At 44.2% G+C, this 16,963-nt stretch overlaps 1 protein-coding gene and 1 long non-coding RNA gene across 3 annotated transcripts in view; one reads left to right on the plus strand and one right to left on the minus strand.

Annotated features, from left to right (window-relative positions):
- Positions 1-2,473: 2,473 nt before the first annotated feature.
- Positions 2,474-16,963, minus strand: part of GNG12 (G protein subunit gamma 12) — a 105,868-nt gene continuing 91,378 nt past the window's right edge. For both annotated transcript variants that reach the window (XM_007089813.3, XM_042997548.1), the window contains 2 exons: positions 8,052-8,170; positions 2,474-6,376 (listed from right to left, as the gene is read on the minus strand). In XM_007089813.3, the coding sequence (XP_007089875.1) occupies positions 6,251-6,376; positions 8,052-8,144 (219 nt within the window). In that variant the 5' untranslated portion in view covers positions 8,145-8,170 and the 3' untranslated portion in view covers positions 2,474-6,250. The remainder of the gene's footprint in view (positions 6,377-8,051; positions 8,171-16,963) is intronic.
- LOC122241437 lies at positions 5,063-15,098 on the plus strand. The gene is made up of 2 exons (XR_006221575.1): positions 5,063-5,149; positions 14,685-15,098. It is a non-coding gene; the product is annotated as an uncharacterized LOC122241437 (long non-coding RNA).

Consider the following 16,963-nt stretch of genomic DNA (forward strand, 5'->3'; position numbering starts at 1 on the left):
TTGTTTTTGTTATGTCTTGGGGAGACATATCTAGAAAAATGTTGCTAAGGCCGATGTTAAGGAAATCATTGCCAATGTTTTCTTCTAGGTATTTTATGGTTTTGTGTCTCATATTTAGGTCTTTAATCCATTTTATTTGTATATAATGTAAAAAGTGGTCCAGTTTCATTCTTATGCATGTAGCTGTCTAGTTTTCCCAGCACTGTCTATCAAAGAGACTCTTTTCCTCATTGTATATTCTTGCCTCCTTCGCCATAGATTGGCCATATAAGCATGGGTTTATTTCTGGGTTTTCTCTTTTGTTCACATGCCAACTTTTACTTAGGGTTATCCTTAACCAGATCCCAGGAGACATGAATGCTCTGTGCCAGTCAGTGCCAGGAACAAAGCAGGTACTGCTGGCCATGTTCTTCCAGTGAGTGCCTTAGGCTTGCCCCCAGTAGAACAACAACTTCTAGATCCACAGGGTCCCCCATGATGTCACAGGATGAATATTTTATGTTAGGACCAGATTTAAAGTCTCTTAGTCAATGAAGCTCTCATTTCTACCTAAGTAGGATGTGTGTGTGGAAGGATGGGGGGGGTGACCGGATCTAGAGACCAGAAGTAGCAACTTGTACATAGATGTTTTGGCTGCAAATTTCTTAGACCTCCAAGCCTGGGATCTTGACATTATGCATCTCAATGATTTCAATTACTTGCTTTTATAATTAAGAAGATTATCTAGGATTTATAGGGTATAGGAATGCTTCATATGAATAATTCTTAATGATATCTAAAACTTTACTATTAACTTCTTTATGCTAAACATTGCTCTTTCCATAGTGATCTTCTAACCATTAAGTCATTAGCATCTTAGAATGAATTTATTTGGATTGCATTCTCCCTCAGGATAAAGAGAACATTGGTTTCTGAAAAAATTGATAATTGAAGGGTTCTTGAGACCAACTGTGCATGTTTGTCCAAGGCTGGCCTACAGTTAAACGGCCTTGATAGACATGAATGACTCTGATAAGGAGATAGTAATTGGAGTAGCAGAAGGGCTCATCTGAAGGCAAAGGTTGTTTGCTGCTTACAGTGGTAAAGAGGTAAAGTAAAGTAGCCAGTAGGGCCATGCTCTGAAGACAAGCTAAAGGTGATATCCATGCCAGATGGTGCAAAGATGGGTATAGCTGATGGTGGAATCAGGTTCTACAGAGCTGTAAGCCAAAGGTTTGTAAACCTAGGGATAGGGAAGGAAGGAGGGAGAAATCCTCAACAGGTGTCTACCTACCACCAAATAAGGCGGCTTATAAATACTATACACATGTATATGTATGTTGTAACTGACCATCTTGCCAATGAGAAGGTGTTCACCCCCCGTATCTTGGAGAGTTGGAAAGCCACGTGACATGAATCTCCACGCCAAGCTACCACCATCACCTGTAGGTTTGAGTTCCTTGTTCATAACATTAAGGTAGTATAACATTTCATCTGCCATGTTTACTTACATTGTCTATCCTTTGCATTACCTTCTCTTCCCTCACTTTGTTTTAAATTCATCCCTACCCAGTCCCATCTCCTAATACAATTATCCTCCATTGAAAGTCACAGGAACTTCTGATACTTTGGTCTGAACCAGTGAAAGTGCATGTTAGCTGCTGTTTTTCATGATCAAAATCTCAATTCTTCAGTCCTTTCCTAGAAAGGGCTGAAGGACTCTTTTGCTCCTACCCTTTATAGTGTGTATGTACTGATTCTCAGAAGCCAGGGTCATCTCTGTAGCTGCCCAGATCCATAACCAGACACTCACTGGCTGCCTTTTTTTCCTTTCTGGATGATGATATTGTTCCTTCATCTCTAAGGGAATCCCAGCCTTAGGGGAAGGAATTGAGGAGGAGGCAGGGTACCTTTGGCAAATACTTGGTGAATATGAGTCATTGTGAGCGTAATGGCTTTTTCATTTGTTATCTGTTTCCATGGTCACAGCTGGGTCTCAGGCTGGGAAACCACCCTCTCTACACATTGGATACCATTACATCATTCCTCTTTAATAACCTCCACTGCCTTCCTGTTGCTTGCAGGACAAACAAGTAGTTTGGGAATTACTCTGTACTCTAGTTTTGAGCCCACTCTCCTCCTCTTCCCTCACTTTCTTCCAAGACTTCATTCTAGTGCTTACAAAATTTCTTCTTTTCTCAAGACCCAGCTCACACATCACCTCCCTTGGAAGCCTCCTCAGACCTCACTGTTGTGGAGCTGGTCCTTCCTCCTCTGGGCTCTCACAGTACCATGTGCTCACCTTCACACAGGGTACTCTGCTGCTCGATTGTCAGTTTCTCTATCTGCCATGCCACCCTCCTTGCTCCGGACTGTGAGCTTTGCACGGGCTGGTGTGAGTCTTACTCATTGGAGGGCCAGAGCCTGGTATTCAACATCTGGCTCTCAGCAGGTGTTAAGAAAATGGTAACTGAATGAAGGAGAATGGAAGAGAGCTGGTCTTCTATTAATTTATTGGGCAAAACACGAGTAGGATGATACAGTGAGGCACGGATCCAGTAAAGAGAAGGATGTTTTAATGAAACTTCTTTTGAATCTGTGAAGTACATGTGAAGGAAATGTTTCTATTCTTTCCATAGGACAGATTTCCAAACAATGATCACAGTGCTTAGGTTAATAAGATGCTGGACAGATGAGTAGCCAAAGAATGCCATAAAATGACAAAATCCCATCCCAGATTACTGGGACAAGTGAGTGATGTTTAGAGTTACACGGCTAAAAACAAAACATTACAGTAATCAAGTCCATAAAACCAGAAAAAGCTTTATAACAAAAAGGCCTTTCATAAGCTATTAAGTGAGCATATATGATAGACGAACCATTTTATATTTGAAGCAGCTTATAGCACCAACACATTGGCAGGACCTGTAGCGGGGTAGGCCATTGGACCGAGGCTTCAGAGAGTGGAGGTGCAGGGGCAGGGGGATCGCCACCATCATCTACTTCAAGCCCCTTGTTTTACAGATGGCAAAACGGAGGCCCAGCGAGATGAAGTGCCTTGTTCAGAGTCACACGACACAGGGGCACCACATTGGCTAAAAAAGGATCCAAGGCTATGATCCAGGCCACCCAATTTTAGGTAAGTGCTCTATTTTAATTTACACTTAATTCTATTTGATTCACGTATTTTGTTCCTGTTAATAGATCTATCATAAAAGAAATCAATACAATTCATAACACACTCCAGTATTATATTTTATGGAGAAGGACAGACATGTACTATAGTTCATTTCTTGGGCTTCTACAGATCTTCAATCAATAGTTGGAGTAATCAGATGACACTTAGTTGTAAATTAGCTGAGAAGAAGGCATCTGAAGAAAAAGTTTGGTGCATCCTCTACTACCTAAACTAACCTATGCCTCAAAATTACTAAGTCACTGGTATAATTTCTTTGATAGTTAAAGATTAGTAAAGTACAAAAACAATATGGAAAGAAGGCAGGTCCTTCCTTTAAAAGATAATTATGGCACTTTCATTTTCATAAGGTAAGGAAATGTAAAAACCTGATTCTCTGTAGAAGAAAAAATAGCTACAACCTATACTTGGTGAACAAACTGGAATAATGTGTTTCTGTAAAATACTTTGGAGTCCTGAAATTTTATCTAGCATATCTTGCCGTGGTCCTGAGGCCTCAATTGGGACAGATTTATGCACTAATGAACATATAAGAATGAAAAAAAGTCACCGTTAACAGAAACAGCATTAAAGGCAAAAGTATAATGAACACATTTAAATAGCTTCACAGATATGAAGCCAAAAGTTGCATGTATATATGTGATTTGTTTTTATAGTGGTAGTTGGAAAAACAACACATACTGGGCATTTGTCCATTATCATAAACCAGCTGCTGTAGAACAGTTAAAAATGGTTTTTCATAAGTAAAATAAAGCCTGACAAATAAAAGTGATTTCTATATGTCCTATACATGTACTTTCTCACATAGACATCTAGTTTTAAGTAAATCAACATTTAACTACAATTTTTCCCCACTGGGTCCATCATCAAAGGATGTGATTTCACTTTTCTTAAACATGCCCTATACATCATTAGGAAGCTACATGATATTTATACTCCTAGCCTTTATGATAGCTGACCAGGAAAAATGAAATCTTTAGGGACCTCAAGTCCATTCCTTACCACTATAAGCACATTAACAAATAGGGAGCAAAACGTATTTGTTTTCCATTAGGTAAAAGAGCATAACTTAGTACTAAGCAATGAACTATGCTTGCTACTGAAAAAGTGCACATATAATGAAAAGGTATAAAAAAATTTCATAAAAATATTTAACAAGCTGTATTATAAATATTTAAAGAAACATGTTAAAAATCAGAGTGAAAATAAGATTAGTGTTCTGAAACTATCGGTAGAAAAATATACTTATTAAAAGAAAATGTCTCATTAAGTGAAGCATTAAATGCAATGTTGTCTTTTTCGTGTACATTTCAAATTTCACCTTTATCTCTCCTAAACAGGTGCCTACAATTTATGTGGAAACTGGTCATATTGCAAAACCCAGAGGCAGAGGACAAGAGGATAAGGCCAGTGGCATGATTTTCACATGATCTTGGAAAAGTGAGGGCAGTTCACAATACTGAACAGATAGGTGACTGGGGAAATACTGACTATATTTGAACAGTTTAAAAATAGGACTACATTTGTTCACCCACAATCTGCTTAATACTTAAAACCAGACATTAGGTTTTAAAAGGGGCTTGTGTTGCAGGGCAAGATTGTACAGAACTAGGGAAAACCATCAGAAATAATTCCATTTTGGGGTTGACTCCTTTTTGAAAATAAGCTTTTAATCCTTCATCAGTAGTTATTTTCAATGAACTAAAGATGAATTAAAATATCAAAGGCTTGTAAATGGTTTGAGCCCTTAGGTGAGCACTTTTTTTTTTTTTTTTAAAGAACCTTTTCTCTTTCTCTGATAAAGTTAAAATACTCTCTGGGCACAGGAGATTCCTTGGGATGCCCACTGGAAATTCCAAGGATGTGAGGGCTGTACTCATGTCCAGAGGAAAATCAAGGAACTGCTGCTGGAACCCTGAAGCCCAAGTCATGTATCCCTGAATCCAAGCCTGCCTCGGGTGGTTTGTGGACAAGGTAGGGAACACACTGGCACTATAGATATTTGAAAAGTGCCTGATACTGTTGTGTTTCATGTATTTCCATCCCACCATGTTCCACCCACTTGGGGCTGGGGAGGTGAATACCACCTCTGGAAAGAGATGTTCTAGTGGGAGAGGAAAGACAAAGGGCAGGGCAGAGAGAGTGAAATTACAAAGTTTGGCTGAGAAAAGCAGCTGGTTTTCACACATTCCTGCTCTCCTTTGGGTGGGGCTCACGTGCACTCTAGGCATTAGGGTGGACATTTCAGAGGTGTCTCTCCACAATCTAGAGAACATGAGCCCCAGAGTCTGGCCCAGAGGCCTCCCCTCCTCTTCTAGACTCAGGATCATGGGAGCCTTTTTAGGTTCCCTTGTCAATACCTGATAAGAGGGTTTTTAGTTCAGTTTTTAAATTTTAATCGGTATAGTTAATTCTAGCCTAAGAGGTCAGCAACATTTCTTCACAACTCAATTACAGTGGATACCTTTTTGTACAATAACTATATGAAAAACTTTTATTCTATCTACATACAGCTCAAGACAAAGGTATAACTTCTGGAGTCGAACTGATGGCATGGGGAGAGAAATTTTAAAAAGGAAATAGCATTGATATGTGTATATACAAAGACATATATATATATACACAAAACACTCTTCACCCACGTACACTGTACAGGTTGGCACAACCCTATTAAAAACATACTATGATATAAAGGTTTCAGTAAGTTATTCTTGGCATTTTAACCTAGACAGGTACTTAGGTAATTTAAGTCTTGATATGACTGGGTTATTCATATATTTAAAAGCAGATAATGTTTTTTTTAAATGGCCCAGACCAACTTTTCTGAAGCAGTAACCCAATAGGACACCATAGTTATCAAATGGAAAAGAAGATTGTTATTCTGTATTAAATGAGTAAAAGGTGTTTTAGAGAAAGGGCAGCTTGGAAAATAAAGACATCAGAGTCAATCGTTCCAAGTTAGAGTATTTTAGTTATTAGCAGTGGTTACCAAATAAGCTGAAGGTAAATGTCTTCCAAGGAGCTGCTCATAATTTGCTTTGTTGAGAAGAGGCGAGGGACGGTTTCCGTGTTCCTCTATAAGATGATGCAAGTTTTTTTATCCTTGAAAGGGTTTTCTGAGGTTGGTATCCCGATCAGCAAAGGGTCGCTCCTGGCATGCTCCTCACAGTAGGACATGAGGTCCGCCGATGCCTTTGAGACCTGACAGGTGGATGAACCAAAGCAAACACACAAGAAAATAATGTATGCACAAACTTTAAAAGGGTAGTTGAATGTTGGTCCTCTGCGTAGAAGACTGGTGGAGTGAGCTTTCCAGACCCCGTTTCTCCCAGATTACTTGTCAGTTAAAAAGGAAAAAGATTTGTAAACGGACAAATCTGGTAGCTCTGCTTCTTTAACCAAGTGATCGGATCTAAAGATCGGAGAAAAATGACATCACGTGTCTCCTAGGGTGAGCACAGATGACGCACCACCAGCTAGCAACTATTCCTGCCAAAACATTTAGCCGGCATCGAAGAATCGGCAAGCAATGGTATCCCATGGGAGGGCCATTCTGAGTGGCCTGGATTCTTCAAAAGTGGACTGTGTGTTAGATATTACTAGATGATCCCGAAACTTATAACTGTAGTGTGGTTATGAGGAAGGTGAAGTATTTAAGGGTGAAGAGTCACGATGTTTGCAAATAACTTTCAAGTGGTTTAAAGGGTATGTGTTGTGTGGGTGCGTGTACAAGACACAGAAAAAGCAAATGTGGCAAAATGTTAATTGGTGAATCGTGGCAAAGGGTATATATGGGTGTTTGTTGTGATAGCTCTTTTACAGGTTTGACGCTTTTCAAAATAAGCATGGGAATGGGGAAGTATATGTGAATCAAGGGAAGGCTGTATCTTAGTATTTGATACAAAATTGGAACTGAATTATGGGCTTGGAGTCCGTATTCTTGAGAGAAGAGCTTTAGGTTCTACTGTTAAAGGTTGGTCTTAGAAAAATAAAAGGAGGGATAAAACCAGAATGGGAAGATTCAGTGCCTTCCTCTGGCACGAGTTAAAAACAGAAAATGCCACACCCTGTTCAGAAGTCTGGGTGGGCTATTCCACAGAATAATCAGATCAGTGTCCTCAGGCAAGGAACACAGGGCAGCTGAGTCCCGTCAAATACAGCATAAGCAGCCTCATGTTTTGAAGACAGGTGACTATCTCCAGGCCCAGAGGAATGTATCAGGTGACTGCTTCAGTTTCTAGGAAACAGCATTACTCACAACATTCCAGGGCACACACTGCCTAGTTCTCTCTTGGGATTTGGGGAGAAAAGACTTCGAAGTCAGGTGACCTAACAAATGCCTTCCCCTTTCTCGTAGATCTCAACTAAGGCTGGCATTACTCACCCCGGGTACAGAATGTGGTCATTAAAATAGTGCACACACATTTAAAAAAGTGCGTAGTCTTAAAAAAGGAGACCCCGAGTGTTGACTTGCTATGCCAGACTATACTCTAAAGCACTTAGTAAATTCCAGAGGGATAACAAGGGTGTTTATAAAATCCATCTAGAACCCCTGTCCCAGTGCAGAACACAGAGATCACAGGACTTGGCTGTGTTCCTTCAGGGAAGGTAGGTTCTTGGGGAATCCTGTCATTGGGTCTAGGTTTTCTGTTCCAACAGAGAGGCTAACTCAGACACTTTGGCTTGCCTGTGCTTTTGAAATGAAGCCCAGGCCGGGCAGAAGTGAACGTTAGATTCTGAGGCTCTCAGCCGGCCCTAGGAAAATCCTGGCCCCAAGCCGCAGGGAATGGCACTGCCTTCTCGGAAACGTGGCCCCGCCGTGGGGAGCAGAGGGGCCTGATCAGAAAACACGTCTGATCCCATCCAGGCCTCTTACCTTTATTCTCTCAATGGAGGCTTCCATTCTCAACTGCTGCACAGTTCTCCTTGCCTGGGCGATGTTGTTGGTGCTTGCTGTTTTGCTCGACATTGTCAGGTATTGTTTTTACCTGAAACCTGAAAAGAATGTAAGTTGTTTAAACATTCCTAAAGTTTGCATTACTTAGGGGAAAAGGATGCATTTTTCCCAGTCATCATGGGCTCTGTTACGAGAATGCCCTCCCATTGGAGCTCCTTCATAGATCTTTCCTTTGCAGAAACCCAGTACTAGTTTCATCCATCCACCCCAACACGCAGCATAATGGAGCCTTTTCTAGCATCTTCTGAGAGGAAACAAATATACATAAACATTTGCAGTAGTTAGGGGGCCTCCAGCACATATGAGCGTATGCAAGCACAGGCCACATTACGTGTGTAGTTTAATATTACTGCTATGTCCTTTAATAGAAGGTTTGATTTTATTTCATTTTGGCTCTCTTACCCAGCTATTACACTGATTCAAGTCCTGGCAATAGAAAACAGCAAAGGAGAGTGCCTCTGGAGAACTTTGCACAAAGGGTGCATTTTTAGGTGCTATCGAGATTTGCAATCATTTGAGGAATGTTAGTTAGGCAGATAAGGAAGCCTTTATTCAAGAAAAAGTGGGAACCTTTCAGCTGAAAGACTCTCAATGATGAACCCCCTGCAAATGTCAAAGGGGATACACTGAGCAGCCTAAAGCCTGAATATTTAACAGAACTCTATCTTTCCCTCCTTTACCTCTCTCTGGCCTCAGCCGGGGCGCCCAGGGCACTTGCTAATCCTGTACCCCCACCACATGTTTGGGGGTTGACTCTCCTCTCGGGCCTGAGCCCTTGGAGCCAAGGCTGCTCTTTTCCTCTCGCTCCCCAGCCACCTGGTAAAAAGGAAACGAAACCTCCTGGACCTTGAGCTTTAACCCGGCTGATTGTCCAAGGACATATTCCAAAAGGCAGGCAGGCTAGGGAAAAGCACTACTGGTGCCCCTGCCATATATGGCTAAGTTCTGTCTTGGCACGGTGGCGAGTGGGGGAAAATGCAGAGCTGGCAGGCCGGGTGGCAGTTTTGTGACTCATAGAAGCAGGTGGACAGTAGGTATGCCTCCCTCATACTATGCAAGGGCTCAGCAAAGTCTTGGGGCACCGTGGCGCCTGCAGCAAACCCAGACTGACTCAACCTTCTGGAAGGGCCGCACTTGCAAAAAGCATCTCTGCCATAAAGGCCTAGGACCAGGCAGGGCTACAAAACATGCCCGCAACCCCCAGGCTCCACGGTGTCCACCACGTGGGCACCAAGGTGCTCTGCCTGAGCTCTGCCACACTTGGAATGCTCCCAAGGGCTTGGCTCCAAGATTTAGACAGGGCTTTGGTCAGAGGTGGCTTTGGGTCAACTGTACAAATAAACCTGTGTTTTTAACTGTGTGCAGAACTTTGACATCCAGCCTCATCGTCATGCTTCATATTCCTGGGTTTGGACCCTGCCTCTGCCACTTACTAGCTGGGTGAAACTGGGCTGATCACTTAACCTCTATGAGCCCAAGCTTTCTTCTGCATAATTTGAGGAGATGATGGTTTTTGAGGAGCCACTTTGCTGATGCACATGTAGTGTTTATCAGAGGACCAAGGCACCCCAAAAATAGCAGCTGCTCTTGTATTTATCCTTGGGAGGCCACACCCAGCACGATGAATCAGAATTGCCTGTGTACCTGGCTGCCTCGCCCAGGTCAGTGAGGCTCCAGGATTCTGATGACGGGGCCTGGGTGGGCCATGGCATGAGGCCCCTTGTAAGTGCATCCTTAGGTGATTCTGCTGCACTCCGCTGTCAGGGTAGAATGGAATGGCTGGTGACAGACAACAGAGGATTCCCCTAGAAATAAGGATGTCCCACCAGTGCAGGAAACTGGGAGGAGGAATCATCCATACATCATACACAGGGCAGGGTGGCCCGGCTTTAATCCTAGGCCTTGGCGACCTCATTTCAACACTCCCTGACTCGCTGCCTCTTCCTCAGATTCCAATCATCCCGCCCCACCCAAGGGAGAGGCCTAGGGTCCTCTCCCAGTGGTTTTGCTCATACCCAGCGGCCTGGCCCAGTGTTGTTCTGTGCTCCCAGGCAAGCATTTATTAACAGAGCCTTTGAAATGGGACCGAGGCAGAAGGCAAACCTCCCTGCAAGCAGAGTGAAGCATCCCGATTCATGGCATTCTAGTTCCACGTTTTGTGCCCTGCAGCATGTTAAACGGGGCTCCTGTGCCAGTTGGCGAGGTTTCTGAGATTTGGCCCCCAACCTCCAGAATGTGAATATGATACCCTTCTGAAGGGCCTGTGGTTTCCAGGCTGCATCCTAAGGACTTTCTAAATGTCCCTTTGAGAATAACGCCAAGCATTCTCTTCTCAGGCTCCAGGGCATAAAGTTTCCAAGGCCTGAGCAAGTTTCCCTGTAACTGCACACCAGTTCACATCGGTCAGGCCTGGACCACTCATTGCTCCCACCCGCGTAGCTATGAGCAAAGAGCCCACGGTCAGGCTCTATAAAATACTGGGGTAGGGGCACCTGGGTAGCTCAGTCAGTTAAGTGTACAACTTTGGCTCAGGCCATGATCTCACGGTTCGTTCGTTCGAGCCCTGCGTCTGACTCTGTGCTGACAGCTCGGAGCCTGGAGCCTGCTTCAGATTCTGTGTCTCCCTCTCTCTCTGCCCCTCCCCGGCTCGCTCTCCCTGTCTCTCAAAAAATGAAATGTTAAAAAAAAATTTTTAAAAATACTGGGGTAGGTCCCTCTGAAATCGGTAAGAAACTTTGCCTCTAGTACCCGTGAGTTTCTTCGTGTATTATAGTTGTGATTGAAAACAGCAATTCACAGATCACACTTGCAGGTTTAGCGCCTCTGGCAGGTTTCCCCTATTCTGATATCTGCTCCCTTCACAGTCCTCCCTGTTTCTCAGACAGCTTCCTGCTTCCTTCTCCTGGGGACCCTCTCTCTTCTGCTTCAGGGGGAGTGGAGCCCGTCCTCTGGCCCCACCAACTTATCTTGGGCTCCCAACGCAAATATGAGTTCTTTTCTCAAAGTCTGTTTCCCTCTCCTAGCATATGTCTAAACTCACCCAGAAAAGTAGTTAAAGTTTAGGAGATGGGTGATTTTCACAGCTTCACAGATTATTAACCACCACCAACTTCCTACTGAATATAGGAATAGTGTTTGGCAGGTCAATTAAATGGGGTATTTGTGGCCATTCCTAGAAAAAGTTGTGTACCAGGCCACTGGAGAACATCATCTCTTATTACAACATTCTTCTAACTCAGAGAAAAGTCAGATCAAAGTTACGGTTTCAACTTAAGGAGCCCCATGCAGGGACCCAGGGCTGAGATGCCTCCTGTCACTGCAAAAACGGCCACTACTATTTGGTTGTGGAGAGAGAGGAGGTGTTTCCAGGAGCTGGAGGTCTAGCTGAGGACTTCCTCCTAACCTGCAGCTTCTCTGAATCTCCTCAACAGCTGGACCGAGAGAACAGGTATCTCTAACCATCTTTGTGCCTTGAGCGGGTTTTCTTTGCTCTTCCCTCAAAGGCAAGGATGTCTGTCTGTTTGTGCTACCACGTGGATAAAAAGCTTGCTTTATTCTTACTTTAAGAAAGCTTCCAAGGCAAATACCACCAGATATTTGTATGAAACCCTAGACTGCACACGTTGCTCTCATGCGCAGCAGTCCGTGAAGCCTCACTACGATCCTGAAAGGTGTTATTACTATTTCATACTCATTTTATAGATGAGGCAACTGAAATTAGAAAAACTTGCTTCAAGTTAACCCTGCTCATAAGCCCCGAACCAGCTCATAAGCCTTTCACCCCGGAAGCCATGCTTCCTATTGCACCAAGGAAAGGATACAATTCCAGTTAATTTGATTCACAAACACTCAGGGCTAGGGTGACCTTGACACTGATGACCTGGAGTTGCGGGCTTGCTGACTGCTTTGTGTCTGTGCAACAGCCCTTCTGGTGCAGAAAGCATCTGTTTATCCGGTGTCCTGAAAAACAGGCCTCCCCTCTCCTTTCCACAAGCTAAGCAAGAATGTTCTAGCTGTCACGACCAGGCAAGGACTGAGGTCAGCATCTGGAGATCCTGAGCCACCAGCCCTGCCTCTGCCTCCCTAAAGGGCAGAGGCCTGCACAGACCCCCAGTTTCATGAAACCCTGGCTATAGCTTCTGCAGCCTTGTTCACATTTTTACAGGAGCAAATCTGAATAAACATACATAATATTTAGTGATTCAAATAGTTGGCATTGGTTTTAAGGCTGTTGTTCATCTGAATTCTTAGGTTCCTAGAAATTCCTAGGAACAACATTTCCCATTAGGGAAAGAAGAGCATCTTAACCTTTGTCCAGAGGGGTCTGCTGCACGGAGAGGGTGGGGATGGAAAGTGTGTGAGGGAGCACACTTGGGGAAGCAGCAGCTGAATCACAAGGTCATCCTGGCCGGGCAAATAACTGAAGCACTGGACCGAAGCCAGTGTTCTGAGCAAATACACCCCTTGTGTCTATAATAAAAGAGCAGGTTAAAAAAAAAAAAAAGGCTTCCATCTGATCTTCCTTCAACTATCAAAGTCTTAATGTCTTACCCTGGCTTGGCCCTTTATCAGTCCCTCTCATCTATTAACGGGGTGCAGGCAGCAATACTTAGCTCACAGGGTTGTTGGGAAGAGAAACAAGAGAGCCTATCAGTACGTAGCCTGTACACACAGATACTTAATAATGTTGGGTCCCTTGGTTCACTGACAAGACTGAAAATCATGCATTCGGGTGTGAAACAGGAGAAAAATTCACCCAGCAAAAGAGCAAAAGAAGAATGTCAAGGTAATATGATTGGGTAGCAACATGTTTCTAATATGGCCTTAGAGGAAGGACAGTCAGATCCGTAGAACAGTGTCTCTATCTCCTGAACACTTCTTTTAAATCAGAGTCTGCAGGCTGAATCCAGACTACTGATGTGTTTGATTGGGCCCCGCACAGGGTTAACTCAACTGTGTGTGTGTGTGTGGCGGGGGGGGGGGGGGGGGGGGGGGGGGTGTTAACTTTAAATTGTCAACATTTGAAAAACTGAGCTATCACTTTAAGACAAAGAAAGATCTCTGGAAAAATCAGAAAATTTTATAAAACTGGGCTGAATCTAAGTAGAGGCTGCTGCTTTAACATTTGCTGGCATACCTGCCCATCCCTCTATTTGAACTTGTGACATGGCCTTTGTACTATGCCTTGGACATTTAGTTCCAGGGACATACTCAAGGATTAGGGCAGGGGACTTGAGCTCACTCCTGCCCTTGCCACTGCCTAGTTCTGGGGCCCCAGGGAAGGACTCGCAACCCATGTAAGCCTCAATTTTCTCATGGGAAAAGGGGGGATAATAATACTTTCCTATTCCAAAGAGCTGTTAAGAGCATCAGATAACATAAGCATGTGAGTATAATAAATACAAAGAATACTTTTGCTGAGTGTTAAGTACCTATACCTTCTGATCACATCCCCTGAGAAGTACTCTAGGCACCTGCAGTCCCCGATGGTTGGCACTGAACAACTGCCCTACCTTCCTCCTGGGGCGCCCTATTGAACCGCCCTGATGGAAAGAAAAGTAACCCCCCATAACTCAGAATAAAGTGTATTTGGAGATAGGGCCTTTACAGACATGATTAAGTTAAATGAGCTTATTAGGGTGGGCCCTGATCCAATATGACTGGTGTCCTTATAAGAAGAGGGAATTTAGGGAGCATCAGGATGGCTCAGTCAGTTAAGCATCCAACTCTTGATTTCGGTTCAGGTTATGATCTCACAGGTTTGTGGGTTCAAGCCCCACATCAAGGCTCTGTGTTCACAGTGCAGAGACCTTTTGGGATATTCTCTCTCTCTCTCTCTCCCTGTCCCTACCTTGCTTGCTTGCGCACGCTCTCCCTCTCAAATAAAAAAAAAGAAAAAAGAAGAGGGAATTTAGAGACAGATGGGCACAGAGGGGAGAACATGTGAAGATGCAGGGAGAAGACGGACATCTACGAGCCACGGCTCGTTCTCTTACAACTAGGGATCTGGAGGATGCGGGCTCCGCCAAAGGGATAGGGATGTGATCATCAGAGATCTGAAGGTGGAAGTGAGAAGGCCGGTGCTTGCGGCTTGGCTTATTTTCTGCTGGCAAGCAGGGCGGTGAGCTCTTTGGGAGCATCCCAGCATGCAGTCGCTAGCGATGTGGTGCTAAGAACCTGTGTGGCTACAGCAGTCTCCTAATTCTCCACCTCCTGCTGGGCCCCCGGGGCCAGTTCTGTGGTGATGTCTGGAAGCTGGTCCTGGTCGAGAAGTCAAGAACCAGTTGCTCCAGCCCTCCTACTGATTACACAAGCACCTCATCCCCTGTACGAAAGCCCATTCTGCTCGCACTGCCAAGCACGCTGCTTGTGGCAACTGAACCCTGACTGATACACAATTGTTAATCTGTTGTTTTGTAATCTGTAAATAACTTACAAAGGCTAGCTATGATTTCTATTATTATCATGCCATGATTGAACACATCAAACCCTAAGACCTGAAAACGTGGAGATGCAAGCCATAACATTCTCTTTCTCCTTCTCCCCAACCAGAGCTCACAGGCTGTAAGATCAAGAGTGGTGAACCTGTGACCAGCCCCATGTCCTGCCCTGTTCCTGTCCAGTTTTGAGAGCAAAGAGCAAAAAGAACAAGTTACCGGCCCATGGGGGAGAAAAATGAGAGGGCGTGATGAGGAAGGGCTGCATGGAACAGTGGAAAATGCCACCGCGGCTGGGGAAGACAGAGTGACTGGAGCTCTTCTAAGAGTTTATATGGGCTCAGAATGAGCAGAATGAAAAAGAGTAAGGACAGCATTCCCTCAAGACCTGAAGAGTGCGTCCTCTAAAAGTAGCATGCTTTTATACTTACAGACCCCTGCGAGGTCCTCATCTGGTATCTTTAATGAGTTCACTTTACCTGCCATCCAGCCACATGTCCCTGAATAATAATGATGATGGTGGTGACAATGTTACTGTTGTAGGTATAATGACAAAATGTGACAACTACCACCATTTATTATTATGTGCCTGGTAAGTGAATTCCATGAATCATTTCATTTAATCCTCTTAGAGACGAGTTCTTTTATCATTTCTGTTTTACAGATGAAACACAGAGAGGCCAGAAGAGTCTTGCTGAACAGTATGCTGATTTATGTAGCAGAGCTGGGACTCAGGCCACCTGACTTCCAAGGTCATCCTCTGAATCATCACCCTATACTGCTTGTCTCTGGACATTAAGAGTACAAGGAAGGAATGGGAAGGAAGGGGGGGAACTGTCAGTCAGGAGCCCTGGACAAAAGAAGACATGACCTCCATTTAGGGCCCACTACTCATTTAGATAGGTGGTCTCCATAGCAATGACAGCAGGTGTTGAGAAAGTGGCCTTGGAAGAAGACTGAAGTGAAGAAGAATTGGTAGCTCTTCATTAAGAGAAGGACTGTCCCAGATTCTAGGTAAGGCTATTGCTAAAGACAGAGGATGATCCCATCATGCCTAGCGAAGCTGGTAGGAAGCCACGAGAATGAGCCAATCTGGGTAATAAATCCAGGAGAGAGCTGCAGAGCCTGAGTAGCGGGTTCCTAACTTCACTGTATATCTAGAACATCTGAGGCACTTATTAAAAAAAAAAATCTGATTCAATAGGTCTGCAGCAGGGCCCAAGAATCTGTATTTAAAGCTTCCCGTAGGGTCGCCTGGGTGGCGCAGTCGGTTAAGCGTCCGACTTCAGCCAGGTCACGATCTCGCGGTCCGTGGGTTCGAGCCCCGCGTCGGGCTCTGGGCTGATGGCTCGGAGCCTGGAGCCTGTTTCCAATTCTGTGTCTCCCTCTCTCTCTGCCCCTCCCCCATTCATGCTCTGTCTCTCTCTGTCCCAAAAATAAAAAAAATTAAAAAAAAAATTGTTTAAAGCTTCCCGTGTAATTTTGATTTGGTCTTCCTGAGAAACACCAATAATGATTGCCAGAGTCTTGCCTCTTGGTTCTACTCACGTTTATTTTTGCCTGGGAATAAAATATGTCCATTTAAAAGAACGCCACTTCCTATCCATGTTTAACTTTCCAGGGTTCTGAACAAGCCCCGGAAAATACTAACTCCTTTTTAATGACCTGAACTTACAGGATTCAGTGCCCTTCAGCTTGAAATAGCTGTTATCATCTAACATAGTTCTTTGCTATAAAAGTCTAACTTTGTTTTCTGAACAGCCACTTCCTTCTGGAAAAGTTTCTCCTCTTAGTGATGCTAGACTATCCTGTTCTTGCTTGTCCAGTGATATTCCTTTCTACAGTACGGCTCCTTCCTCTGACTCAATTTTCTCAGGGGCTCCGTCCTGGAGGACTGATGTAGCAGAGTGAACAGGGCTTTGACAGATAAATTTGGATCCTGGCTCATCACTTACTACACCTCAAGTTGCTTCACTTCTCTGAACTTCAGTTTCCTCATCTGTAAAATAAGAAAGGATAATAATAGTACCTACTTCACAGGGTTGTTACCAGGAGGAAATGAAAGAACGTATATACATTACACAGCACCTGCCTGACCCACACTGGTCCTCAGTAGACGTTGATCTACCCTTATGACGTTAGCTATGACCAACGCACTTCGCATACAATGCTTTGCCACAATCTCAATGTCTTAAATGAAAGCCTGTTTAAATTTACATGTAGGGCACCTGGGTGGCTCAGTCAGTTGAGCATCCAGCTCTTGATTTCGGCTCAGGTCACGATCTCACAGTTTTTGGGGCTGAGCCCCACGTTGGGCTCTGTGCTAACAGTGCAGAGCCTGCTTGGGATTCTCTCCCTCCCTCCCTCTCTCTGTCCCTCCCCTGCTCACTCTTG

Source organism: Panthera tigris, chromosome C1 (genome assembly GCF_018350195.1).
Source record: "Panthera tigris isolate Pti1 chromosome C1, P.tigris_Pti1_mat1.1, whole genome shotgun sequence".
Taxonomy (NCBI): Eukaryota; Metazoa; Chordata; class Mammalia; order Carnivora; family Felidae; genus Panthera; species Panthera tigris.